The 26,849-nt window shown below is 43.4% G+C and overlaps 1 protein-coding gene across 9 annotated transcripts in view; it reads right to left on the bottom strand.

Moving 5' to 3' along the window:
* trpc1 (transient receptor potential cation channel, subfamily C, member 1) overlaps window positions 1-26,849 on the bottom strand; it is a 74,840-nt gene continuing 47,991 nt past the window's right edge. For 5 of the 9 annotated variants that reach the window (XM_068041543.1, XM_068041538.1, XM_068041539.1 and 2 more), the window contains 5 exons: window positions 25,117-25,260; window positions 16,632-16,807; window positions 15,222-15,423; window positions 2,838-3,032; window positions 1-249 (listed from right to left, as the gene is read on the bottom strand). In XM_068041543.1, the coding sequence (XP_067897644.1) occupies window positions 22-249; window positions 2,838-3,032; window positions 15,222-15,423; window positions 16,632-16,807; window positions 25,117-25,260 (945 nt within the window). In that variant the 3' untranslated portion in view covers window positions 1-21. The remainder of the gene's footprint in view (window positions 250-2,837; window positions 3,033-15,221; window positions 15,424-16,631; window positions 16,808-25,116; window positions 25,261-26,849) is intronic. The other 4 variants (XM_068041541.1, XM_068041544.1, XM_068041547.1 and 1 more) reach the window with 1 other exon arrangement.

Here is a 26,849-nt window from a genome sequence, read left to right as displayed (position 1 = left end):
CCATGAAACCTGGAATACTTTTTAGTTCCGCGAATAGAACATGGCATATTTTGCTGTCCTGAAACCAAGAAGGTCTCTCATTTCATTGCGGAATTTGGAGAGGTCTTGGCGCAGTTCATTTAGATTCTCTTCAGTCGCCTGGTCTGTGCTATGCATCTTCTGTCTCATAGCGGTAAGGTAACGATGGACCAAGCAACACATTACCTTTTGATAATTTTGATCTCGCTTATGCTTGAGCATCTTCCATTCCTTGTTAGACAAAAAAAAATTATAAAAGAATGGTTTATCTTGCAGTGGAGACCAACATGTATCACAGGGAGGAACTCCTTTAAGATGCTCCTTAAAGTCTAACTCTTTGACCAAGCTTTTACTTACTCATCCTAATATTTCCTTCTCTGGCACGATATCAATTGTTGACTGATTTTGTTCCTGTGAAGAGCTTTGGGACATTTTGCTAATTTAAAGGTACTATATAAATATAATGTGTTATATTTGCTATCAACTGTATTAGTTATAAAGGTGGATGGGGTTAATTACCCCTGCTTCTAGATCTCCATTGCCATGCATTATACCCCAGCTGATTAAGCTCACTTAGTAAATATCAGTGACGGGTTAACAATAAGTGCATGAGTGTGACTCTCCCTCTGGTTTCCTCTCCCTTCTTCTGGGGCTTGGCATCCTCCCCATTAGCACTGCTGAGAATGTAACTCAATTTGTTTGGAACAGGGCAAGATCTTTAAAAATACACAGACTATCAACACTATTAAAAGTAATCATTCAATGAATTAACATCAACTGACAGAATTCCCAGTTAAAATGTGGGAATAGGAAACATTCCCAACACTACTTATTATGGTGAACATAAAATCTAACGCATTTTTCACAATCAACTCTACACAATACATACAGAAGATATGTAGTACTTGTTCAGGACATACCACCATTAATATGGCTTCTGTACTTAGGAGGGAAGTCAGACAACCAGAAACTAGGATTCTCATCATCTTCGTAGCATTTCCTGCTCTCAAATAATGACTGTTATGTATTGGGTATAAATGGGGAAAATTTATAATCTACATCTCCAATTGTGGACTTGGACACATGCAAGTCAAATAGCATTAGATGTAAATCAATAATCATCCTGTCCTGGCCAATATTCATCCCTTATCCAACATTGAAAAAAACCCAGATGATCTTGTCATGATCACATTGCTGTTTGTGGGAATTTGCTGTGTACAAATTGGCTGCCACATTTCTTACATTACAACTGTGACTAAACTTCAAAAGTACTTAATTGGCTGAAAAGCACTTTGGGACGACCTGAGGTTGCTACATAAATGCAAGTCTTTCTTTTACTTAGTGTGTACCATAAATCTACAGGAGTTGTGGACATGAGCAGAACTCTCTCAGCTGTTCCATCATAACTCTGGCAGGGTTCCTGTAGAATGACTTGGTAAAACACTGAATCCCAGATATACCAAATTAGTTGGCAATTCCTGCTTGGACTTGTAAGGGGTAGAGGCTTCGCCTGTCCCTTACAAGGCAACTTTCAGAGAGACAGGAACATCTAGTTCCTGTGCTGGGAGTTCCTGCTTCCCTAGCCCATTCGGGACCAAACATAACACTGGAGGCTAGTATGTAGAGGGCGATTAGGTGTACCAGCCTCTAGAAGGGGGTATGTGGCCCAATGGGAGGCGTCCAAGATGGAGAAGCAGGCCAGAAACTTGAAGAAAGATAACAATTGATTTTTCTTCATTTTATTGATTACAGTGGGAGGGGGGAGGGTGAACAGAAAACCCCTCCTGATGTCAGCCAGTTACCAATGTTTCTGGCTGCGGCAGCAGGCGGTATCTAACTAACACCCGTATTGGCACAGTTCCTATCAGCCCCACGTAAGTGAGGTGCTCTCACACTGACCCCACTTGTGTTATAATCCCAGTGTTACTGCCAGGATCACAGCCTTTCCATCTTCTTCGTCTTGGTCCCAGTTTGGCTCAGTGGTACTATTCTTGCCTTTGAGCCCAAAGGTTGTACAAGCCCTACTTTAGAACTTCAGGACATTATCTAAGCTGACATGTTAGTGTTGCACTGAGGGAGTGGCACCATCTGAATGAGATATTAAACTAAGGATTGCTCTGCCTGTTTAAGTAAATGTAAAAGATCCCTGGCATTATTTAAATCCCCCTAGTATTTTAGTCAGATTTATCCCTCAACATCACTGAAAGACTAATTTATTAATTTATATCATCTACTATTTGTGGAATGCTGTGTACAAATTGCTGCAGCTGCATAGATAACAAAAGTAATTCACTAGCTGCAACCTGCTCTGGAATCTCTTTAGGGCATAAAACGCTCTTATATAAATGCAAGTCTTTTCTTTCTTGAGCCATGGTCCCTTACTGTACTGTGCATGCACAACAGTTGTCAATGAGAGATATATAAGCGTTGAGTGAAATAAAATCTGCAGTTGTCTATTGTTAGGTTTCATCCAGTGCACAGTACGGGTGTCGAGGATCTGGCACTGAGGCACACACAGCTCACACTGTACAAGGTCTAAGCAAGCTAGCAGCTTACCGTCACTGGATCCTGTATAGGATGCTAGTAAGTGGATCCCATTTTTTGTATTATTATCCAAATATAAGATAGGAAAAGCCTAACATTTCAGATGTGTTGCTATCACTGGGCGTTTGCTTTTTACAGAGGTGAGCAGCACATTATTAGGCAAGTATAACTACTGATCATGTACTTTCTTAAGATCTATAAATATCACTCTTCTCTGTCATTCAGCACCGTATGATTCAGACTCTGTAATTACAATTTTGCAGATGTTTTCTTACTTTGAGGCTGTTTTGGCGTTTCACCTTCCCAGCACTGGTGTGAGAGCAGATCAATTTATTGAGACTCGTGAACAGATAGCAAATAGTTTTTGGGGAAGGGATGATATTGAATGGTGGGGGTAAAGTGCATTTATCATCAAAATAGCTCAGCCACAGCTTTGCACGGGCAAATTTCCACTCCTTGTCTTCATGGTTCTTGGGGATAAAAGGAAAAAAACAAAATAAAGCACTGTCATTCATCAATGCAGCTGTATAAAATATTCCTTCTTATTGGACTAAGGGAAAATATTTTCTTTTATCCTCCCCATAAAGCATGCACAAATTCATAGTCAAGAGGGCACGAGTCCTGTAAAGCTTCTTTCAATGTCACTTTAGCTGTCTACCAGGGGTGAGAGTAAATGGTCTCTGCTGACCAATCCTCTGATGTTACTCCCTGTAGAAGCACTTGAACTCTGCCTGGTGGTCCAGTGTGAGATAGGAAACTCAATGTGTAGAGAGAACAGAGTCAGAAATCTGCATCCTACCACACTTAGCAACAGTAAATTGATGCACTCAAACCCCTAAATGTAATTTTAAAATGTAAGCGGTGTGTTTACAGTTTGCTGGGTGGCTACTGATAACCAAATTGTGGCATTTATGTGATCTAAAACACTACTAATTGCTTATGCAGGAGACTGAGGAGACTGAGCAAGCTTAGGCAGAGATAATTAAATCCTTAATGGAACAATTTAGCACCAGGTTTGTTGACATAATTTGAACGTCATCTGTGGAATGCAATAGGTCATAGTTGAATGATAATAATGTGGATTACAGCTTTCAGCTGAGATCCTGGAGGCTTTTGCTTAATTTCCGGAAAAAATTCCATAAAGTTTTCTCCTCTTAGAATTTTTCCCCTCAGGAGAACAATTAACTTGACGAGCCAATAACAGTCAAAATTCAACAATCTCCACTGGAGTCAGTACGTTTGACAAACGGATACTCTTTCCTTCTACGCATTTTTTTCCTATGAGTGAGTTCATCTTCAGAACAACTGAGAATAGATTTAAGTCATTGACAACCATATTATGTGGAGTTGATAATGTCAAGTGTACATTCCATTCTGATGGAGCTTGTATACTTTACTGTTTTTTTTAATTCATTCATGGGATGTGGGCGTCGATGGCCAGACCAGCAGTTATTGCCCATCCCTAATTGCCCTTGAGAAGGTGGTGGGGAGCTGCCTTCTTGAACCGCTGCAGTCCTTGTGAGGTAGGAACTCAGGACGGTGTGTGATTTGGAGGGGAACTTGCAGGTGGTGGTGTTCCCATGCATTTGCTGCCCTTGTCCTTCTAGTTGGTAGAGGTCACGGGTTTGGAAGGTGCTGTCTAAGGAGCCTTGGTGCGTTGCTGCAGTGCATCTCGTAGATGGTACACACTGCTGCCACTGTGCGTCGGTGGTGGAGGGAGTGAATGTTTGTAGATGGGGTGCCAATCAAGCGGGCTGCTTTGTCCTGGATGGTGTCAAGCTCCTTGAGTGTTGTTGGAGATGCACCCATCCAGGCAAGTGGAGAGTATTCCATCACACTCCTGACTTATGCCTTGTAGATGGTGGACAGGCTTTAGGGAGTCAGGAGGTGAGTTACTCGCCTCAGGATTCCTAGCCTCTGACCTGCTCTTGTAGCCACGATATTTATATGGCTATTCCAGTTCAGTTTCTGGTCAATGGTAGCCCCTAGGATGTTGATTTTAGAATTAGAATTAGAACATTACAGCGCAGTACAGGCCCTTTGGCCCTCGATGTTGCGCCGACCTGTGAAACCATCTGACCTACACTATTCCATTTTCATCCATATGTCTATCCAATGACCATTTAAATGCCCTTAAAGTTGGAGAGTCTACTACTGTTGCAGGCAGGGCGTTCCACGCCCCTACTACTCTCTGAGTAAAGAAACTACCTCTAACATCTGTCCTATATCTATCACCCCTCAACTTAAAGCTATGTCCCCTCGTGTTTGCCATCACCATCCGAGGAAAAAGACTCTCACTATCCACCCTATCTAACCCTCTGATTATCTTATATGTCTCTATTAAGTCACCTCTCCTCCTCCTTCTCTCCAACGAAAACAACCTCAAGTCCCTCAGCCTTTCCTCGTAAGACCTTCCCTCCATACCAGGCAACATCCTAGTAAATCTCCTCTGCACCCTTTCCAAAGCTTCCACATCCTTCCTATAATGCGTAGACCAGAACTGCACGCAATACTCCATAGTGGGGGATTCAGCGATGGTAATGCCATTGAATGTCAAGGGGAGATGGTTAGATTCTCTCTTGTTGAAGATGGTCATTCCTAGGGGCTACCATTGCCTGGCACGAATGTTACTTGCCACTTAGCAGCCCAAGCCTGGATATTGTCGAAGTCTTGCTGCATTTCTACACGGACTGCTTCAGTATCTGAGGAGTCACGAATGATGCTGAACATTCTGCAATCATCAGCGAACATCCCCACTTCTGATCTTATGATTGAAGGAAGGTCATTGATGAAGCAGCTGAAGATGGTTGGGCCGAGGACACTACCCTGAGGTACTCCTGCAGTGATGTCTTGGAGCTCAGATGATTGACCTCCAACAACCACAACCATCTTTCTTTGCACTAGGTATGACTCCATCCAGCAGAGGGTTTTCTCCCTGATTCCCATTGACCTCAGTTTTGCTCGGGCTACTTGATGCCAAACTCGGTCAAATGCTGCCTTGATGTCAAGGGCAGTCACTCTTACCTCCTTCTTGAGTTCAGCTCTTTTGTCCACATTTGAACCAAGGCTGTAATGAGGTCAGAAGCTGAGTGGCCCTGGCGGAACACAAGCTGAGCATCACTGAGCAGGTTATTGCTAAGCAAGTGCTGCTTGATGGCACTGTTGATGACAGCTTCCATCACTTTACTGATGATTGAGAGTACGCTGATGGAGCGGTAATTGGCCGGGTTGGACTTGTCCTGCTTTTTGTGTACAGGACATACCTGGGCAATTTTCCACAATGCAGGGTAGATGCCAGTGTTGTAGCTGTACTGGAACAGCTTGGCTCGGGGCGCGGCAAGTGCTGGAGCACAGGTCTTCAGTACTATTGCCGGAATATTGTCAGGGCCCATAGCCTTTGCAGTATCCAGTGCCTTCAGTCGTTTCTTGATATCACGCGGAGTGAATTGAATTGTCTGAAGTCAGGCATCTGTGATGCTGGCGACTTCAGGAGGAGGCCGAGATGGATCATCAACTCGGCACTTCTGGCTGAAGATTGTTGCAAATGCTTCAGCCTTATCTTTTGCACTGATGTGCTGGGCTCCCCCATCATTGAGGATGGGGATATTTGTGGAGCCACCTCCTCCAGTTAGTTGTTTAATTGTCCACCACCATTCACGGCTGGATGTGGCAGGACTGCAGAGCTTAGATCTGATCAGTTGGTTATGGGATCACTTAGCTCTGTCTATCGCATGCTGCTTAAGCAGTTGGGCACGCAGATAGTCCTGTGTTGTGGCTTCACCAGGTTGACAACTCATTTTGAGGTATGCCTGGTGCTGCTCCTGGCATTCCCTCCTGGACTCTTCATTGAACCAGGTTTGGTCTCCTGGCTTGATGGTGATGGTAATGGTAGAGTGGGGGATATGCTGGGCCATGAGGTTACAGATTGTGGTTGAGTACAATTCTGCTGCTGCTGATGGCGCACAGCTCATCATGGATGCACAGTTTTGCATTGCTGGATCTGTTCGAAATCTATCCCATTTAGCACGGTGGTAGTGCCACACAACACGATAGATGGTATCCTCAATGTGAAGGCACCACAACGACTGTGCGGTGATCACTCCTACCAATACTGTCATGGACAGATGCATCTGCGGCAGGCAGATTGGTGAGGACAAGGTCGTATGTTTGCCCCTCTTGTTGGTTCTCTCACCACCTGCCGCATACCCAGTCTAGCATATATGTCCTTTAGGACTCGGCCAGCTCGGTCAGTAGTGGTGCTACCGAGCCTCTCTTGGTGATGGACGTTGAAGTCCCCCACCCAGAGTACATTCTGTGCCCCTGCCATCCTCAGTGCTTCCTCCAAGTCGTGTTTAACATGGAGGAGTACTGACTCATCAGCTGAGGGAGGGCGGGAGGTGGTAATCAGCAGGAGGTTTCCTTGTCCATGTTTGACCTGATGCCATGAGACTTCATAGTGTCCAGAGTCGATGTTCAGGACTCCCAGGGCAACTCCCTCCCTACTGTATACCACTGTGCCACCACCTCTGCTGGGTCTGTCCTGCACACTGGACATACCCGGGGATGGTGATGGCAGTGTCTGGAACATTGTCAGATATGATTCCGTGTGTATGACTATGCCAGGCTATTGCTTAACTCGCCTGTGGGACAGCTCTCCCAACTTTGGCACAAGCCCCCAGATGTTAGTAAGGAGGACTTTGCAGGGTTGACAGGGCTGGGTTTGCTGTTGTCGTTTCCGGTGCCTAGGTCAATGCCAGGTGGTCCGTACGGTTTAATTCCTTTTTATTGACTTCATGGCGGTTCGATACAACTGAGTGGCTTGCTAGGACATTTCAGAGGGTATGTAAGAGTCAACCACATTGCTGTCACATCTGGAGTCACATGTAGGCCAGACCAGGTAAGGACAGCAGATTTCCTTCCCTAAACGACATTAGTGAACCGTGAGTGTCTTAATAAAAGTATTTCTAGAAGGTAAGTGGCTTCATGGATAACACTTGGTCCATAAGATCCCTTGGATTGGTTTTGATTGCCTGAGGGAGGAGGGTCAGAGAAGAATTTTCAAGAGCATTTTTTTCCTTCTTGTCCTTGGGTTTTTCTGGCTTTTTGCATCCACAAGGAGATTACATGGCGGGAGTGGGTGCAGGGGGAAGAGTTTAGCCATGATGCTCAAGCATCACAAGGTATGGGGCAGGCTTGATGGACCAGCTGGCCTTTTCTTGGCTGTCAATTTTGAATGCTCACGTGCCTACATGATGTAGAAGCTCAAAGATTCCAACTTTTGTAACACAAGATGGAGTATTTTCCAATGGGGTTTGCTCAAAAATGTGCAAATTTCTGGCTGTTGAAACCCTGAGTCATAAAGTACCTGCTGAAAACAAGCGATAGCTTCATTTAAATATCAAAATGTGGAAGGGCACATCCCAAACACTATTTTTTGCTATTCTTAATGTGGGATGTGCATTTATATTTATACCCATGTAAAATGGACATCCTGAGTTGCGAGATAATAAGTGTATGTCATTTGTATAAAGGACACAGTAAGGTTAGCATTTACAGTCACTTCTTGACTCTTTTTCTTATTTGTTATTTTGTCTGCTGACATTAAAGTTCTCTCGAGCCACTGAGCCAATTCTAATTCACTTTAATTGCCACCAACACTATTACCGCTACCAATGGATTTTCAATTAGAAATTCCACTTATTTGATCTTTATGGAGGAAACAGAGCTATCAGCGGGATACCAGGAAGAGGAGATTGTACCAGAGGTGTTCTGCGTTCACAGTCTTGTGGCCCCCTCACCCATATCTACAGACTTGCTTTGGCAGAAAATCAGTATGTGCAAAGGCTCCTATTCCTAAGGGAGGCTGGACCAGAAAATCCATGGCATAGGTACAAATGTCTGTAGAAGATAATGTTGGGAACATTGCAATCACAGTAAGCCATTTTTTATGTGGTGCTGAAAAGCCAGATTGGCCCCAAACATATTCGGATGCACCTACCTGAAAATGGCTGTGAGGAAGTGTCCTCAGACAGTCCAGCTCAGCAGAGGGGCAGATACATAGCTATGTAACTTACTGCAAGGATGACAGTAGCCAACAGTACATAGAGCTGGCATAGTCAGTGACAGTACTAGACATCTGTGGCCTGAATATCATCTCCACCTCTTTGCTGACATGCTTCAATATTGATCTATGGGGATGGTTCTCTAAGGTGCCATTTATTCATGACTAGTGCATGCAGTGACACCTCCACTACAATGGCCATCAACAGTAGGTCAGGCACTGGGCCGCTCCATCACCTGCTCACAGGCTCATCCCTGCACGTGGGGCTTCCTTTCACTTCATATTTGATGATCACTGTTTAGCCCTCTTCAGCACAGGCAAAGACTGCTAATGAGTTGAAATGCCCTTCAGCTTTTCAGAAGGAATTTTGTCTCTATACTCCGACACTTCTTCTCTCACCACTATTGTACTCCCTGCATACATCCAAATCTGCACCTGAAGCTACACATGACATTGGGCTGAGAATGGAAAATTGGGTGTAGAAAGTATAGATCAATTTGGGTAAACTTAGCATCCACTTCTGATCATTGGGGCGTAAACAGCACCCATAATGGAAAATTTACTCTCAGACCTCAATGGTGCCAATATATATCTCAAAGTTGCTTATTCAGGAGCTCAGGGCTGGATTTAGTCGTGCTTGTGGGGCTCCTGGCGCCAGGCCAAAATGGTGAGGTAAACCCAAACTTGGCCGATCGGAGCCCCCCCCAGTGCAATTCAACAGCACTCAGGCAATTAACAGCCGGGCACTGGGAGATGCTGCCTCCAAAAGCTCAATCACAGGACCGACAGCTCAGTAGTATCAGCAGTGCCACCGGAAGCCGTGGCCACTGCCGATAGTACAACAGGCCTGGGACCAGGCCCAGCGCTGGAGCCCCGGACCCCAGGTAAGTGAGGCAGGGTCGTCGGGGCCAGTCGCAGTCCCCCACGATGGGGGTGTGGTTGGTAGGGTGGACGATGAATGCAGGGAGTATGTTAAGGAGGTGGGTTGTTTGCAGCCAGATGCCCTCTGCGGGCTACAGATTGCCCACAGAGGAGGCCAGCCCCCACCAAGCCCACAGGGATGCTGCCTCATTTCACTGAGTAATCTCCCCACGTGGCGGAGGCCCCACACTGTTGGTTTAATTCCAGCGTCGGTAGGAAGACGCCTTTAAGTGGTTAACAATTGGCCACCTAAAGACCTCAAAGGCCTCTGTGCAGAATGCCATCTTCGGCCTTACCCACCCCCAACTTAATTGTGATGTGACAGGAGGGCAATGGTCACTCCGCCCCCTGCCTCCCATCACAATTCTATGGGGCCCCCCCGCCTCCCAGCCTGTCTCCGGGGTGCCTGTTAAATCCAGCCTCCAGAATGCATGAATCAATGCTGCTGACATCAAATTTACAGCATTTTTACTTTCTTCTTGCATGCTATAGTGACATAATGGGGATGAAATTGAACAACCCTCAAAAATCGGGGCGGGGATCGTTATGCACGATTAATCTACATCTGTTGCTTCCAAAGCAGGCAGCAGGCAAACTTTGTGCAGCCTGCTCATTTCAACGATTGCAACCAAGAGGGGCCAAGTTTGTGCAAGACTGGCACCACTTAAAGACATCCTGTACTTCTTAAAGGGGTAGTACATTCTGGCACAGCAGATGCTGGAAGTGGCTGGGGTAGAGTCTCAAACATGCAAGAACAGTGATTATGGTGCAACAGGGAGAGAGTATGCTCTAAGGTTCTCAGATGCTACACTGGAGACCTTGGTTCAGGAGTTGGAGAGGAATGCTCCACCCACAGGGAGCCAGGAGGCCCTCCAGACCGAAAGTATGAAGCCAGTGGGATCAGACAGTTGACACGGTCAATGTCAGCAGTGTAGCTGAGGATCTCGATGCATTGCTGCAAGAAGTTTAAAGTCAAGGTTAGTGAATGTAACTTCAAATGCCATATCCAACCAACTGAGCTAATAGTCTCACACACTGCTCAATGAACCACACCCCCTTCACTCACCTACTAATAATGTCTAACAATCACGACTCACACCTAACATTCATAGCTTCATGTCATCCTCACACACTTAACACTGCTGCAAGCCTCAAACCCACATCTCACAGATTGCACGCACAGCCAGCTATTCAACCATGACAGCCACATTAGCCAAACAGGCTGCATGACACACTTTCCTCTCTCTTGCAAGACAATGTGCCGCATAACCGGAGCCAGCAGCAGCTAACCGGTGGGACACAGGGACAGCTGTATGTCCTCTCAACCATTGAGGAGACAGTGCTCACAGTTATTGGACAGGCTGTAATTGAGGCTGTAGTCAGCAGCGGGGCTGAATCCATTGAAGATGACAATATTCTCATGTTTAATCCTCACATCCCACTTCCTCCTCAACCCACAACCTTACCTGATATAAAAGCTTCACATGGTGTACACATGTACCTCTTGCTTTCCTCCCCTCACCACAACCCTACCCTTTTTCTTTTTTCCTTTCAGACACCCAAGCACTGCCACCTGGCCAGGCAGTGGTGGAAGATAAAGTGGTGGAAGTGCAGGAAGACATTGATAAAGAAGAAACATTGTCACTTGCTCTCATTCTGGAAGCTCAGATACTGACACTGTACGAACATCAGATGATCTGCCCGTGATGATACACTGGGCACAAGTGGCCTGCAGTCAAGGTAGGGGACAAGGGTAACACAGGGACCTGCTCAGCCAGGAGTGAGGTCACATACGGAGTTCTGCTGCAGAGGACTCAGGTGAGAATTTTGCTGGGATCGTCTACAGAAGAAGGCTGATGGATATGCAAACTAAAATGCTTGGTTATTGGCTGACTTGCCAGAAAGCCTGCCAAGGAGCATGGAGGTTTCCGGCACCAACTTAGCACAGGACTTTGTGCAGAACTTGAAGCCCATCTTTTCCAGCGTGGAAATCATGGCCAGCTCCATGAGAACACTTGTGGACCCGACCATGGTGCAGCATCTGATGGCTGATGTCCCAGCCTCCACTGCAGCACAAGCAGAAGCCACTCAACATACAAGTTCAGCTTGCTGCCACGTAATCTCTGTCTACTGCTATCATTGCTGCAGATACCAGTGTTCAAAAGGGCTTGTAGGGTATCACAACAGTGCAGCAATATGTCCTCCAACACACTGCTAGGATTGCTGAGATGCCTCTCCGGGGGTGAGGCAGTGGCTCCATGGAGCACAAATCTGCTGTCCTCTCTCAGAACGACAGAACCCGTGCTCCCAGGACTGCCACACGACCCGTACACTTGTTGTTGCCCAACAGTCTGTCAGCCAGATTGGAGCTGCCCATGCTGAGGCAGTGCAGTCCGAAGTCAAGCCCTCAAGGCCCACAGCTGCTTGAAGTTGTCCTGCAAGGCCATCTGCAGTATCCTCCATTGAAAGTCAGCACCCTTCCACCAGCCATGCTGCAATCACTGGGTAGCATTGTATAGGAGCACTAGGCCAGGCCGAGTGGCCTACTCCTGCTCCTAGTTCGTATTAAGGGAATGCCCAAGGGGAATTAGTTGACTTTCATATGGTTTGATTAATAAATTTGGTTTGGAATGTTTGTTTTACGGTGGCTTTTATTTTAACAAATGTCACCAAGAGGACACTGTGATAATCAGTAACAGAGGGAAGGTAAGATATGGAACCATTGGTGAATGGGGATTTTTTTTTATTTGTTCTTGGGTTTTGAGCATTGCTGACATGGCCAGCATTTATTGCCCATCCCTAATTGTCTTTGGGGTGATGATGGTGAGCTGCCTTCTTGAACCATTGTAGTCTATGTGGTGTAGGTACACTCAGAGTCCTAATTGGGGTAGCATTCACTGGTACCACGGTCCGATGAGTCAATGAGCAAGATCACAGACAGCCCAGCCAGAAAGAGGATGTTTTGGTTGCCTCTTCCCTTCCTCCTCCTCAGCTGTTTGCCACATACCTGGTGGCTAGGGCTGCGCCCTCATGATGTCGAGGTTATGCAGCATACAGTAGACCTCGATGAATCTTGCCACTCCCTCTGCCAAGTACTGCAGAGCTCCTCCAGAGCAGTCCAGCAGCTGAAGCATTATTTAAGTACCCCAATGGTCTGCTTGATTACATTTTGTGTGGCAGCATGGCTTTTGTTTTATGCATGCTGCCCATGTGTGAGTGGGTTGCACACTGGAGTCATTAGCCAGGCCGTCAGCGGGTATCCCTCATCATCCAGTAGCCACCCTCTAGTTTGTCATGGGGGCTCAAATGCAGATGGTACACTGGACTGCTGCAGAATGAAGGCATCATGACTGCTGCCACTAAAATGGGCACTGACCTGCATGATGCGCCGAGTATGGTCGGACGCCAGCTGGACATTGAGGGAGTGGAATCCCTTCAGGTCGAGGTACGTCTCAGAATTGACATGCAAAGTCCACAAAGCGTCATGTGTGCACCCTGCACCATGGGGGAGCCTTGTGAATTCTCGTTCCTCCTGCTTCTCTCTTGCAAGAGAGAATGAAATGTAAAATAAAAACAGAAAATGATGGAAATACTCAGCAGGTCTAGCAGCATCTGTGGAGAGAGAAACAGAGTTAATGTTTCAAGTCAATGGCCTTTCATCAGAACCCCTCCTCTTCCTCTCTCTTTGAGCAGCATGTCCTCCTCTATGTCACTTCTGCTCATTCTCTGTGTCATACTGCAGGACATCTACTGCATCCATGTCTGGGAGCTAGTGGTCTGAGCAGAATCCTTGAAGTGACCAAATCCTAATGAAAGTTCATCAACCTGAAACATTAACTCTGTTTCTCTCTCCGTAGACACTGCTTGTACTGCTGAGTAGTTTCAGCATTTTCTGTTTTTATTTTAGATTTCCAGCAACTTTATTATTTTACTTTTGTGAATGCAATGTATTCAACTCTCTTTGCATACAGAGCCTCAGAGACCTCCCTCATGCAACAAGGCAAACTGGGAGATGCCTTTTCCAGCCTGGAAGGAGCCTGACACACTAAAGTACATGGCCACAGTTGCCTTCACAGCTACTGACAATGCTGTCCTCGCCCTGCTTTAAGGCTGCAGTTGTAGTTGTAACAGCTGTCAGATTTCAGTGAGCACACCCTGAGTAAAGAAGACATTTGATACACTGTTCCTCACTAAGGTGGAGGTAGGAGAATTGCTCCCTGAAGACCTTTGGCAGATATGGCTTCCTGCTGAGAGCCCTTCTCCCCTTCGTCCTCGTAACTCATCGAGAAGCTTGTCCTCCTTTGTGTCACCTCTGCTCATTCTCCCTGTCATGCTACAGGTCAAGGGGGGTACAAATTACTGCACTAAGACTTGGTGGAAGTAGTCTGAGCAGGATCCTTCAAGTTAGGACTAGATCCTTCAGCACCGGCTACACCACACGCTGTAGTCTTCAGCAACTTTAAGTAACAGTACAAACCACTAACAACCTTTACAAACTCAGCAACAGCCTGTCGAAATCAGTCAGCAACTGACCTGAAAGTAGTTGATGTTCTCTTTAATAGCGCTGGTGGGGGGTCCTTCCTGCTGCTGAATACGTGTTCAGCTGTGCGAGGTTGAGAGAGGGCATTAGCCGGGGTTTTGAACTCTTAAAATGGCAATGCTGGTATCAAATCAATGTCACTCACTGACTTACGTCACGACCTGCATACTCTACATACTTCTAGCACACGGTCCCTGCTCCCGCACTAATGTCCTACCCAAGATGGCATCGGGTGCAGCTCACACCAGGTGTGTGCCTATGCCACGAATGCCAATTTGGAACCAAAATAGCACCCATAACGCTAAAAATACCGATGTGATACAACAAAATTTTGCAGCCCATGACTGCAATCAATAGTTAACATGTGGATTGACATAACAGAGAACTCTGTGACACAGAAGATTAGAAAGCCGCATGGATGAGCACACAACTGAAACTTGTTAATTATCAAATATATCTGCCACATTCATATATAGTAAGGGTCAATTTCTGAGATTTTGACAGTTCCTGAGTTTCCATACAGATGCCCTATGATAGGACCAGAACTTAAGAAACTGGCACGTGTTCTGGTGCATAATGTAAAAGGGACTTCTATTTCCTGCTATGGACTAGTAGCAGTGAAGTGTTTGTGCTTGTATTACACTATAATATTAGGGAAAGACTAAAAGAAACCTTGTAAAAATGATCATAGTATATAAATGACGGTCATAGACTCAATGGATTAATCCTTACAGTTACATTCAGTCTCGGCCAGTAAAAGACAGCAATATTATCTTAAAAACTTGAATGACTAGGAGCCATAAATATATAGTCACTAATGAATCCAATATAGAATTCAAGAGAAACATGTTTACTCAGAATTGTGAGAATGCGGAACTCGCAACCATGTGGCGTGGTTGAGATGAACAGCACAGAACCATTTAAGGGGAAGCTGGATAGGTACACGAGGAAGAAATAAATAGTAGGATTTGGTGATATGGTGAGAGGAAGTAAGGTGGAAAGAGGCTTGTGTGGAGCATAAACACCAGCATAGACCTGTTTTGGGGGGTGGGGGAGGAAGGACCTATTGTAAATTCTATGATAAGAATATAACTTGCAGTGATTTTTTAAAAAATGATCACCAATCACATGACTTACAGCTATCATCTGGAAGCTTTTGTGTAGCATGGCTACTAGTAGTTTAGTCAGGACGATCACAACCACCACGTTATACGTGCCAATGATGAGTGCTCCAACAAAAGACTGGAGGTCGTCAGTGTAAGTGAACCTTGTGACAAACAGTGCCACATGTGCCAGGGAGAAAATGTACCAGAACAGGGCATAGCAGGTCCCAAAAAACCTAGTGGAAGAAGAGACAGTGAATTACAACAGGCCTGCCATCTCGAAGAACAGGAGACTACAAGACACAGCAATACTTACATTAGCTGATTAGATGTTGGAGCTCTACTGAATTGGCACTTGAAATCTATCCTGGACACTGATGCGAGAGGATGAGAAGAGGGACACTGGTCAACTTGATGCTTAGAGCACCAAAACCAGCAAAGTACAATATTTTTCATTTCTATTATGGCACACACTATCTGCAGTTCGCAGAGAGATCTCTGTCAGTGCCATTCGAAACTGTACATTAGCATAAGAATAGCACAGAAATGACTCCTTAGGATATTCCCTCCCTTTCTCTGGGGAAGTGGTTAGCCTCTGGCAGATCTTTAGAGTGACACATGGAGACTGACAATCCAGTTTACGAGAGATTGCATATCTAAGAATGATATTGCAGCTCTAATGAGCCATGCCACCTCACCACCCAGGTTTGACATTTTTAAAAGAACAATTCCTTCCCGTTTTCTAAAACAAGCTTTCCATATGTTTTATTAGAGGTAGCATGAAATGGGGATGTTACTTGATGACTGAGATTGCAGCAAATATAATTTACATTTGATTTCTTCTCATTCCCTTCTTCTCACCCATTAGTTTCTGCCCTCTCCTGCTTGCACACATGCCTCAGTGAAGGCTGGATGCTGAGCAAGTTGACATCACATCAGGACAGCTGAAACTGTATCATAAGAGATGCAGGAAACTCAAGCTCCTGAAACCTCTCTTTGCTAACCCAGAGAATTAAATATGAAACATACACAACTGTGGTACAACATGAGAATGGCAAGCAGGCTGTTGAGTACAGCTAGATCAAAGATAATGTGTTTGAATGAGTCAAAACATCAAAGGAAAATAAATGACAGCATCATTCAGGCCTTTAAATGACAATAACTGTAAAAACTGAAATCTTGCTCAGGTCTAGAATCTGTGCCTTGAGACAACATGGTGAACCCATCTTCTGACTGAGGAATTAGAAGCTCAGTTGAGAAAATTCAGAGACAGTGAAGACGGATCTTATTACCAAAAAAGACTTGTTTTCTAATGTTTGGATATTAGTGCTTGAAAAACAAATTAATTAAAACAATACAGCATAGTAACATGCTATTGTGAAGAGTTGAGCCAAAAATTAAACACTTAACTGAATATTTGCCACAAAATTGCGTATCAACTTACGAATGGAAGGTGCTCTTGCTTTGTTGCTCACAGAAGATTCCTAAACAGTCCTTGCCTTCCACTGTCGAAAATTCCTTGTCATACAATTGAGTCAGGCCGATGGTGAAAGAGATCAGAACAAGCAGAAACATTCCCAAGAACCTCCCAAAATCTTGTAGCATTTGTCCCATGGAAATCTGATCAAAAATGGTGGTGATAGATTATTAACTGTTATGGATAAAACATGGAAATAGTCATCTTTAGAGAATAAAGGTTACCAGGAAGTGATTTAAATGCTATAATCTAATAAAAGAGTTCAGATGTAATAAAGAGAAAGCTAGAGAAATGTGATTCTGAAGTCTAGCTCACTTTGTAATGGGCACAGGGCCAAAGCATGAACTTCTCCAGAATTTAATGCTAATTGAAAGACGGGATATGGAAAAAAAATCACACTGCTACACAATCACACACTAAGATCTGGGTCTTCAGAGATTGGGCGAAAGCAGTTATTGGCAAAGGAACAGAGCTTTACTTTGCATCAAACCATTGTAAATGTGATCTGGAAATGCTCAGTGCTGACACTGGGTGCCAGAAATGAAAGTACCCCAGCAATGAGTCCAAAAATTGACCAAAATAGATAAATGGGAGCACTTTTAGGACAGTAACCATTGAGTCATCTAAAGACTTTCTAGCCTTTAAAATATACTGTATTTATATTGATAGAGGGTGTGGCATGTCCACTTGCAGATTTGTTGATCTTCAGAATGAGAAACTAGTATGATAGAACCAGTGTGTGGACATGTCCTAATATAAACAGTGTGTGGATCAGAAACTGAAATTTATGGATTTTGGATGTCTCGTGGGGAATATGATCCTCTTCCACTGAGCTACAGAATTAGACTGGTATGATTTTTGATGAATGAAGCACTACATTCAAAAATGGATGACCAGGAATTCTACTTGATTGATACACTTGAAAAGCATAAACTCAATTTGCCTACTAAAGGGGGAGGGAGATAGTGGGTAGGAAAGAAAATATTTTCCATTTCCCAGAACTAATATTCCTCTGGAGTACAATATTGAAAGGAAAAATAGATTCGAAATAAAACAGTTTTGCAGTGAGGCCAATTCATGTTTCTGTCCTTTTTCTAGGAAAGAACTGGTTTACCTTAAAAGGCTTTCAAAAACAGAGTTTTATTATTTACTTATAGATTTTGTTTCTTTAGCCCTAGAACCACCAGTGTTGCTATTTGCATTCACTATGTTGACACAATGACCACAGTGACACAGCACCGCACTTTATATTTAAAATCCTACTGACTGAGCTTGTGAATCATCAGGATCAGCCTGGAGGTGCAAATACAAATCTTGATATTATTCTGAAGATCATATAAATTTTAGCAACCCAACATTAACTCTGAAAAGCAAGTAGAGGACAGTAATGCTTTGACGTTAATCTGATGCCCGGTTTTCCATTAATTTTGTTTTATTTTTATCATGTCTGTGTTTCACGCAAATACTGCAGAATGTAACAAACTGCCCGTGTTTTCAAGCCAGATCCCAACCACATTTCCCATATATTAACTGAAGGGCCTGAAAGACATCACTGTTGCAGACCTCCAATAAGATTAACTTTATACCTTTAATTGAATTTGCATAATGTTTTGGTTTTATTTGAACATGTCAATAATACAGGAAAACCTATAAGTCAATTTTTAAATAAGAACTTTCATTTAAAAAAACCAAAGTACATGCCCATATCCAAGACTATATTTCCTGCAACAATGCCATTTATTTATTTATAGATACAGCACTGAAACAGGCCCTTCGACCCACCGAGTCTGTGCCGACCAACAACCACCCATTTATACTAACCTGACAGTAATCCCATATTCCCTACCACTTACCTATGCTCGGGGCAATTTACAACAGCCAATTTACCTATCACCTGCAAGTCTTTGGCAAGAAACCAGAGCACCCAGCGAAAACCCACACGGTCACAGGGAGAACTTGCAAATTCCGCACAGACAGTACTCAGAATCGAACCCGGGTCCCTGGAGCTGTGAGGCTGCGGTACTAACCACTGCGCCACTGTGCCACAAGCTATTTAATCTGATTTTTTTGTGTCATTTAATAGCCCTGACTCAAAAGAGGTTTTGACATTCACAGAATCACAGAATAATACAGTGCAGAAGAGGCCCTTCAGCCCATCGAGTCTTCACTGATGCATTAAAGACACCTGACCTGTCTACCTAATTTGCCAGCACTTGGCCCATAGCCTTGAATGTTATGACATGCCAAGTGCTCATCCAGGTACTTTTTAAAGGATGTGAGACAACCTGCCTCTACCACCCTCCCAGGCAGGGCATTCCAGACCGTCACCACCCTCTGGGTAAAAAAGTTCTTCCTCAAATCCCCCTTAAACCTCCCGCCCCTCACCTTAAACTTGTGACCCCTCGTAACTGACCCTTCAACTAAGGGGAATAGCTGCTCCCTTTCCACCCTGTCCATGCCCCTCATAATCTTGTACACCTCAATCAGGTCACCCTCAGTCTTCCCTGCTCCAGCAAAAACAACCCAAGCCTATCCAACCTCTCTTCATAGCTTAAATGTTCCATCCCAGGCAACATCCTGGTGAATCATCACTGCACCCCCCTCCACACTACATTGCTCACCCTGCACAATTCTTTTTACTCCCCTCCAAAAGAATCTTTCATCAGGTCCTTGATTAAGGGGCTGCAGCAGTTTATTTTCTAAATTAAATGGCTCATGATGAGATATTGGTAATTTAAACGCGAGTGGCTTTTTCCTCGGTGTAGCGTTCTGACACACTAGTTATGTTTTCAGGAAAATGTCTCTTCCACTTTTGGGACCATACAGCAGTCAACATTTATGAAAACTTGGCCAACATTTCAGAACAGTACAGTGAGAGAATACCTATCTGTATTTAAAATGTATTTTACCTACCTTGTTTAATGATATACTCCCAAGATAGAAAAAAATAACATTTTCCAAACTAATGGGTTATTATTGCGCATCTAACATCTGCATAATAGAATGTGTTGGAACGATAACTCTATGCCAAGCAGCGATAGGATGTGGGTTCTCACCATTCTATCCGCAGAGAGTGTCCAATCCCATGTCATTGCATGTAGGTGTCAAATTGAGTCCAGAACTTCTGACTGAAAATGGGACAGAGTGCCAGTCTTGTGCACCTCTTAGTAGGAAATAAATGAACAGAGCTCTGGGCTATCTCCCTGACAACTGAAAGTAGCCAGTACAGAGAAAGTAGAGGAGCAGAGAATGGGGATAAAAAGTAATTAAAACAGCTGAGCACCATAATGCTTTCATCTTTTTCTTAAATTATCCTACATTGTGCTCCATTCCCTGACCAAGAAGGTGGTCAACTAATCTGTTCGCAAGCAGTGGCCAATACCATTCTGTAGCCAAACATACAAGAATGCGGGACAGCAGGCAATGATCTTTCTTTCCTCTTTCAGGTGAAGCTCTTTGCTTCCATTGACAGTAAGGCTGAGTTAGGAAGAACCTAAGGGTGCAAACCTCATAATATGGCTTGAGTACATAATCTAGCTGACTCAACAGTAGTATTCAGGAAGCACTACATTATTCGAGATGCCATCTTTTGAAAGAAATATTAAACAGAGATCCCATCAGCTTGTTCAATTATTCAGTTGACATAACGATTCCATGGCATTATTTGAAACGGTTTGGGGATTTCTCCCAGTGTCCTGGACAACATTCCTCTCTCAAACAATACCATCTAAGAACATGTTGATAATAACATTCATCTCATTTTAAGATGCTATAGTGCAGAATGACTACCCTATATATTGCTTTATATATATATATATATATATATATATATACACACACACACACAAGCGATATTAAATTACTAATAAGCTGTGTCACACTGCTATAACTGAGCAACACTAATTTATTAGAATTAAGAATAGAAAGCCTCATCAACTAGAAAATTTGGTTAAGTCTCAAACACACTGAAATCCAACACAGCATTTGGGCATAAATACATCAAATCAATTTGTATTCGGGACCATTTTAAATCATCAGCATGATTGATGAATTAAAAACAGCACACAGAGGAGAGAGGTACTGATGCACATTTGACTTTTTTTTCAAAAGAATTATCAAAACCCCTCATTCACTATTAATTACCTATCCTGATGATCTGGTTTGGCTTAACTCAATCCCAACTGACATTTAAATTGAATCAATGGTGAAACATGAATATGTGTGCCAATCTTTCTATAGTGCTCTCTTAACTGTACACTCTTGACACTGTTGAATTTTTTTTTTTAAAGTCCCTTAATAGCAGTCACCATTTAATTAATAACATCTCAAAAGGGATGTTTTGACTGTGAAAGAAGTTGCTTGAAATCATATAAAACACTCAGGTCTGTGAATTTTTTTTACAAGTCCCCAGTCCAACTGGAACACAACCAGTAGTTATCTGGTGCCTGCTTATTTTTAGAATTCTAAAAGCAGCAAGTATTCTGTGGTCTTGTGTGTTCGGTGCTTCAGCTTCATTATGGACTGTACACCTAGTGATTTTAGTCTTTGTGAATTAGAAATGCACTATAAGAGTATTGGAATCTTATTAGATCTGTAGGAGTGTGCCATATCTTTGTCTCCCTTAATACAAAATGAAACTATTAAATATTGAAGTCTCTGAAAATGCATAGTAACAAAACAATGCTGCCAACACAGTATTTTTGTAAATTAAAAAGGGAGATGTGTGAGTGTGACAATAGAACATATCTAATGTTTGATCTGCTGCACAAGTACGTGGTCTATTTCCAATTCCCTATTTCTGTGATACTTATTGCCTTGTGACCTGTCTCCCCTTCACTTGCAAGTCCTCAGTAGATGTGATGATTCACATTTTGGGATCTTAATTCACAACCTGCCTTGCCCATGTTATCCAGGATAGATTCAGTACTGGTTCTTTTTATTCTTCACTACACAAAGTATGTTAGGAGTCGGCATTTTCCCATAGACCAAGTGAAGGAGCCCTATTAAAATAGAACTATTGGACCACAAGTTTTATTTTTTCTTTCTCTTTCTGTGGATAGTGCCTGGCTGCTTCACAATTTCCCATAGTGATGTGATCACAACCATGAGCTCACCATGTGAGGAGTCATAGGCACAGATCTGGGCCTGTTCACTTTGCTGCTGTAACATTCCAGAAAGAAATCCTCGTGCAAAGCATTGGTTGGAATTGTGGTGCCTGATAAAAAGTTATTGAGCAGCTTCACACAGGTTGTCAGAGGTAGCACTAAATGGAAGCAAAGCTCTTTTCAAAAGTTGAGATGGAAGGTGAAAAATAACAGAATGAGGAACAAACATTTAACTAAAACCACAAGGCTGAGCTACGGTTTGAAATGCAATTCTGGACAGTTTGATTTGGTGAAATGTTTTGCTTATTGTGAAGGTGTGGTAGGTCAGTCTTGTGGAATGGGGCACTTCTCTACTTTTAGCACTCCTAGGTCAGGCTGGAGTATGCGGGGTCGGTGGAAGGTCACCTAATCTGAATTGGAGCTGCAGGCACCCTGTGCCACTGGGGTTCATATCGGGCACCGGCCTGTTCCCACAGGTCAGAAAGTCCGCTGGGGTTCAACAGTTAATGGAAGGGGAATGAAGTGCTCAGGAAGCTCCGGAAACATGCACAGTGCTCCTTTATAAGGGGGGAAAATATTTCCCTTCAAATTTCTTACCTGTGAGGATACAGATCACGGTCAAAACCTAGGAAAGAGGCTGATTTGCCTCTTCTCTTTGGATGTACCAGGCTATGGAAATTATGCACTCTTCTGCGAGGCCAAGAACAGCCAACGTAGGGAGTCCATGGCACTGACCACTCCCTCTCCATTTCATTAGCTTGGAGGCTCCGCCTTGACAAGAAACCATAGGATCTCCCACTGTAGGCTAGGACTCAGAATATCTTCTGGCCTTTAAATCCCATTCTGCTGGAGCTATAGCTAAGGAGTTTGGATCCCAATATGCTTAGCCCTAGCCTCAGAATAGCATGTGTATTATTTTGGTGGAATATTTATTTTCTTGCACTAGTTCTCCTAATGCCATCTATAAATGAGATGGCTAATTTGTTATTCTTTACATAGTAAATACTACAGTTTAGTTTGATTTTTATCTTTACATTGTGTAAACTACAGTATGTTTTGACTGGTAAAGTTTATCTTTTACTTTTGTAACACAATTCTGTATAGCATGATCTTCTTAATTTGTGCCTGCTGAAAATGAGTCAAAATACAGAAAGAATTTGCATTTATATAGCAGATTTCGCAATCTGAGGTCATCCCAACGTGCTTCACAGTCAATGAAGTATTTTGGAGGCGTGATCACTGTTGCAATGTAGGGGGAACACTGCAGCAAATTTGCACACAGCAGTGTTCCACAAACAGCAATGGCATAAAATACCAGATAATCTGCTTCCAGAATGTTGGTTGAGGGAAAATTGTTGGCCAGGGCACTGGGAAAACTCCTCTGCTCTTCTTCAAATAGTCCCATGGATCGTTTATGTCCACCTGAGAAGGCAGACAGAGTCTCCGTTCTTATTCGAAAGAAGGCACCTCCACCAGTGCATGTCTTTGCTCTTTCCTATGGAGCCACCTGAGAATGTTCCTCAAAGTTGATCACCATATAGGCAAGATTAACCTTTTTCAAAAGGATCGATCAAATTCTTAAAAGTACATTTCTTGTTTCCATAAAAGGGGTGGAGTATATTGAATAGAAAGTGCTTACCCTGGACTTTCTTTTCCATTACCAGCATTTTGTATTTTGTTGGTGCATGGCTTAAGAGTTACAGTCTATTTAGTTCTATTTAGAGATACAGCACTGAAACGGGCCCTTCGAGTCTGTGCCGACCATCAACCACCCATTTATACTAATCCTACATTAATCCCATATTCCGACCCCATCTTTCCTCAATTCCCCTACCACCTACCTATACTAGGGACAATTTATAATGGCCAATTTACCTATCAACCTGCAAGTCTTTGGCTGTGGGAAGAAACCGGAGCACCCGGCGAAAACCCATGCAGTCACAGGGAAAACTTGCAAACTCCGCATGGCAGTACCCAGAATTGAACCTGGGTTGCTGGAGCTGTGAGGCTGCGGTGCTAACCACTGCGCCGCCCGTCTAGAATGTGTTTATTTTTGTGTCTATTATACTTGTAATCAATTGAATTTAAAAGCAATGTTTACCCAAATTCAAAACGAATGCAGTCACAAATTAGTCAGCTTCTGAAAAGGGATATAATGTACAAACTGCATAGTGTAAGTGAATGAAAATAAAGATGACCGCACATGGCATTGCAAGATTAATATGGCCTCTGCACCTCCATCACAATATAGTGTGGTCACCTTATTTTAGCAGTTAGTTACTAAGATATAAACTATACATACATTGCTGTCTCATTTATGAGCCAAAACTTTGTAGGTCATACACAGTAACATAGCTACAGAAACGCCTTAGACAGAAAAATGGTAATGCTCACAAATAGACCACAAAATCATCGAGGCTTTAGGTGTGAAATTTAGCCAGTCTCAAAATATTTGCAGTGCAAATATTTTTAGGTTAACAGTGTTTGCTGTATAAACTGTTGACTTTAAGTTGACTAAAGGTGATGGCAGGAGTACCAGTGGACAATGTCTGTACTGTTTCCTTCCGAGATTTAGAATTCAGGCCAGGCTGGTTCTTGCAAATCAAAATGACAAACAGAAGCGTATACAGATGAATGGCATTATCTGAAGGTCTGCACAACAAAGTGGTACGACAAAGCACGTATCTCTTATTCTACACAGCTCCCTTATTGCTGCAATCTAATGAAGACACTATGCATGGCAGATTTCCAGCTGTTAGGAGGGTGGGAAGGAGAAATCAGAATGCACGTTACCGTACACCAATCTTTCAGACCTCCCGGCAGCTGCTAACCAGGAAGTACTGGCAGATGACTGAGATCAGGTCTCCTGCCCATCCCCTTGGCCAAGAGTGTGTGGTGCAGAGAAGAAAAAGTGACAAAAAGATCTTTTTAAAAAAACTTTTAATTATGTAAGATAAGGATGGGGAAAATAATAAACAATAATCAGAAAATGTGGAAATGAGGATGCAATGGCACTGGAGGTGCAGCATGCTATCACACAAAATAGTAAGACGTTGGTTCACACATAGTATCTCAGCTGTGCTACTGGGAGAAGCAAACAAAGGCGGTTCAGGCACTGCCCCATAGAGACAGAAGGCAAATCAACAGGAAAACAAATCACCCTAGGGCTACTCTCACATTTCCCAACAACTGGTTTAGGAGTACCATTAACAGAGATCTGGAGCTGGTCACCTGCCCACAATCGCAAGCACTGTGTATTCTGTATAGCTAGCAAGATAAAGGAGACAGCATTCATTGAAAAAATTACTATCTGGATGTAGGAGAATTAGATAATATGAACGCAGTACCTGCAGTGGTCCCAGGATGGAACTAGTCGTGTACATAAAGAAAAGTCGCAGGTAACTGAGAATGTTGCCAAAAGCAAACAGACCCTCTGCCACTAAAGTGGGGTGGAAAGCATCCCAATCCTTCCTGTCTCCAATCGCATGAAACTAGAGAGACATTAGAAAAATTCATAGCTTGCATGAGGAATAACATGATTTAGAGGTGACTCTTTTAAAAAAAAAATTATAATATATGTATCCAAAGTACTCTTCTGTGACATGCTAATTCTCAAAAGAATACTTAAAGGGATTTGTTGTAAAATTTGGCTGGTCATTGATATACTTATATATCGGAGGTGAACAAAAGCTCTCTCTACAGTGCAGAGTTGGAATTCTTGAATTAATATTCCTCTATAAATTTATGACTCAATAATACGAAGAAACTATACATAGAAAACATAGAAAATTTTAACTTAAAGTTGCAGCACTCCTTCAGTGAGAAAACTAGAACTGTAATGCCTGCATTTTACATACTAGATTTGGCATACATGAGCAAATAACAGTGGAATCTACCTTAAGTGCAAAACTAGATCTGTGCTCATTTCATTATTGTCCACCCTGTTTCAATCAATTTGTGAGCACCTGAGCTTGAGTGAAGAATATGTGCGCTCTTCAATATTGGGAGTAAGTGATTGCTTTGTAATTCCTGCAGTAATGTTTTCTGATCCCAGCCGACCTAAAATTAGGTCCAGTTTTGTCCAACAATCACATTCACTTGAATCGGGTCTCATCTGGCACAGTTGCTTTCTCTCAATTCAGAGGTGATAAAGATGACTTAATTTTTAAAAAATCAACAATCTTCAAAATTCTGTTAAAAAATGTATTATTGTAAACGGATAGCATTTAATTGCCTGCACCACATTTTCAGTACTACTATTGAGACCTGTTCCTCAGTACAGCACAGTGAACAAAGGACTCCAGCAACAGTTTTTTGTAAACAACAGTAATGAAACCATTACAATGAAACTGCCAAACTATGTTGCTGAAAGGTACAGGTACATAACGATGTCATTGATGGAGAGCACAAGTGGAGCACAGAACTGAAAGAGTTTGACGTAAAGGGCAACATACTGCAACACTGTGTTCGCGATCGAACATGCTCGGGGCTAAATTTGATAGCAAAAGTAAACAGGTGTGGGGATCAGAAAGCTCAATTAATTTGTGCCCACTGATTGCAATGCAGGCAGCACACCAACTTTGTGCTGCCTGCTCATTTCAATGATTTCAGTGTCCAGCTAGTGCTAACCACGCTGTTGACCAGCTGAATGCTGGAGCTGGGGGCCAATATCATGAGTGGCTAGCACCATTTAAAGCTAGCCTGAACCTCATAAAGAGGAAGTGCATTGTGGCTGGAGCAGGTGCTGGTAATCATCAACATTGAAGAATGGCACAACTTGGGACAGTGCAGGCTCCAAGGTTTTCAGACATTGTAAAGGAGGCCTTGTTGGAGGAGAGGGAATGCAGGAGTGAAGTACTGTATCTGTAGGGGGCCGGGAGGCCCTCCAGACACATGCTCAGGAGCCAGTGGGAGTAGATAGCACAGAGGTCAATGTGAAGCGAAGCCCTGAGGACCTAGATGCAGGGCTGCAAGAAATTCAATGACCTCACGAGTGGTCATGGTCAGTGAATACATATTCCAATGCCATGTCCGACCAAATGCACCACTAGCCTCAGACGTTGCTCAATTCACCTCACCC

This window comes from Heterodontus francisci, chromosome 11, assembly GCF_036365525.1.
Source record: "Heterodontus francisci isolate sHetFra1 chromosome 11, sHetFra1.hap1, whole genome shotgun sequence".
In the NCBI taxonomy this organism is placed as follows: domain Eukaryota; kingdom Metazoa; phylum Chordata; class Chondrichthyes; order Heterodontiformes; family Heterodontidae; genus Heterodontus; species Heterodontus francisci.
Note: the sequence above shows the minus strand (reverse complement) of the source record. Positions and strands in the feature narration are given on the sequence as shown.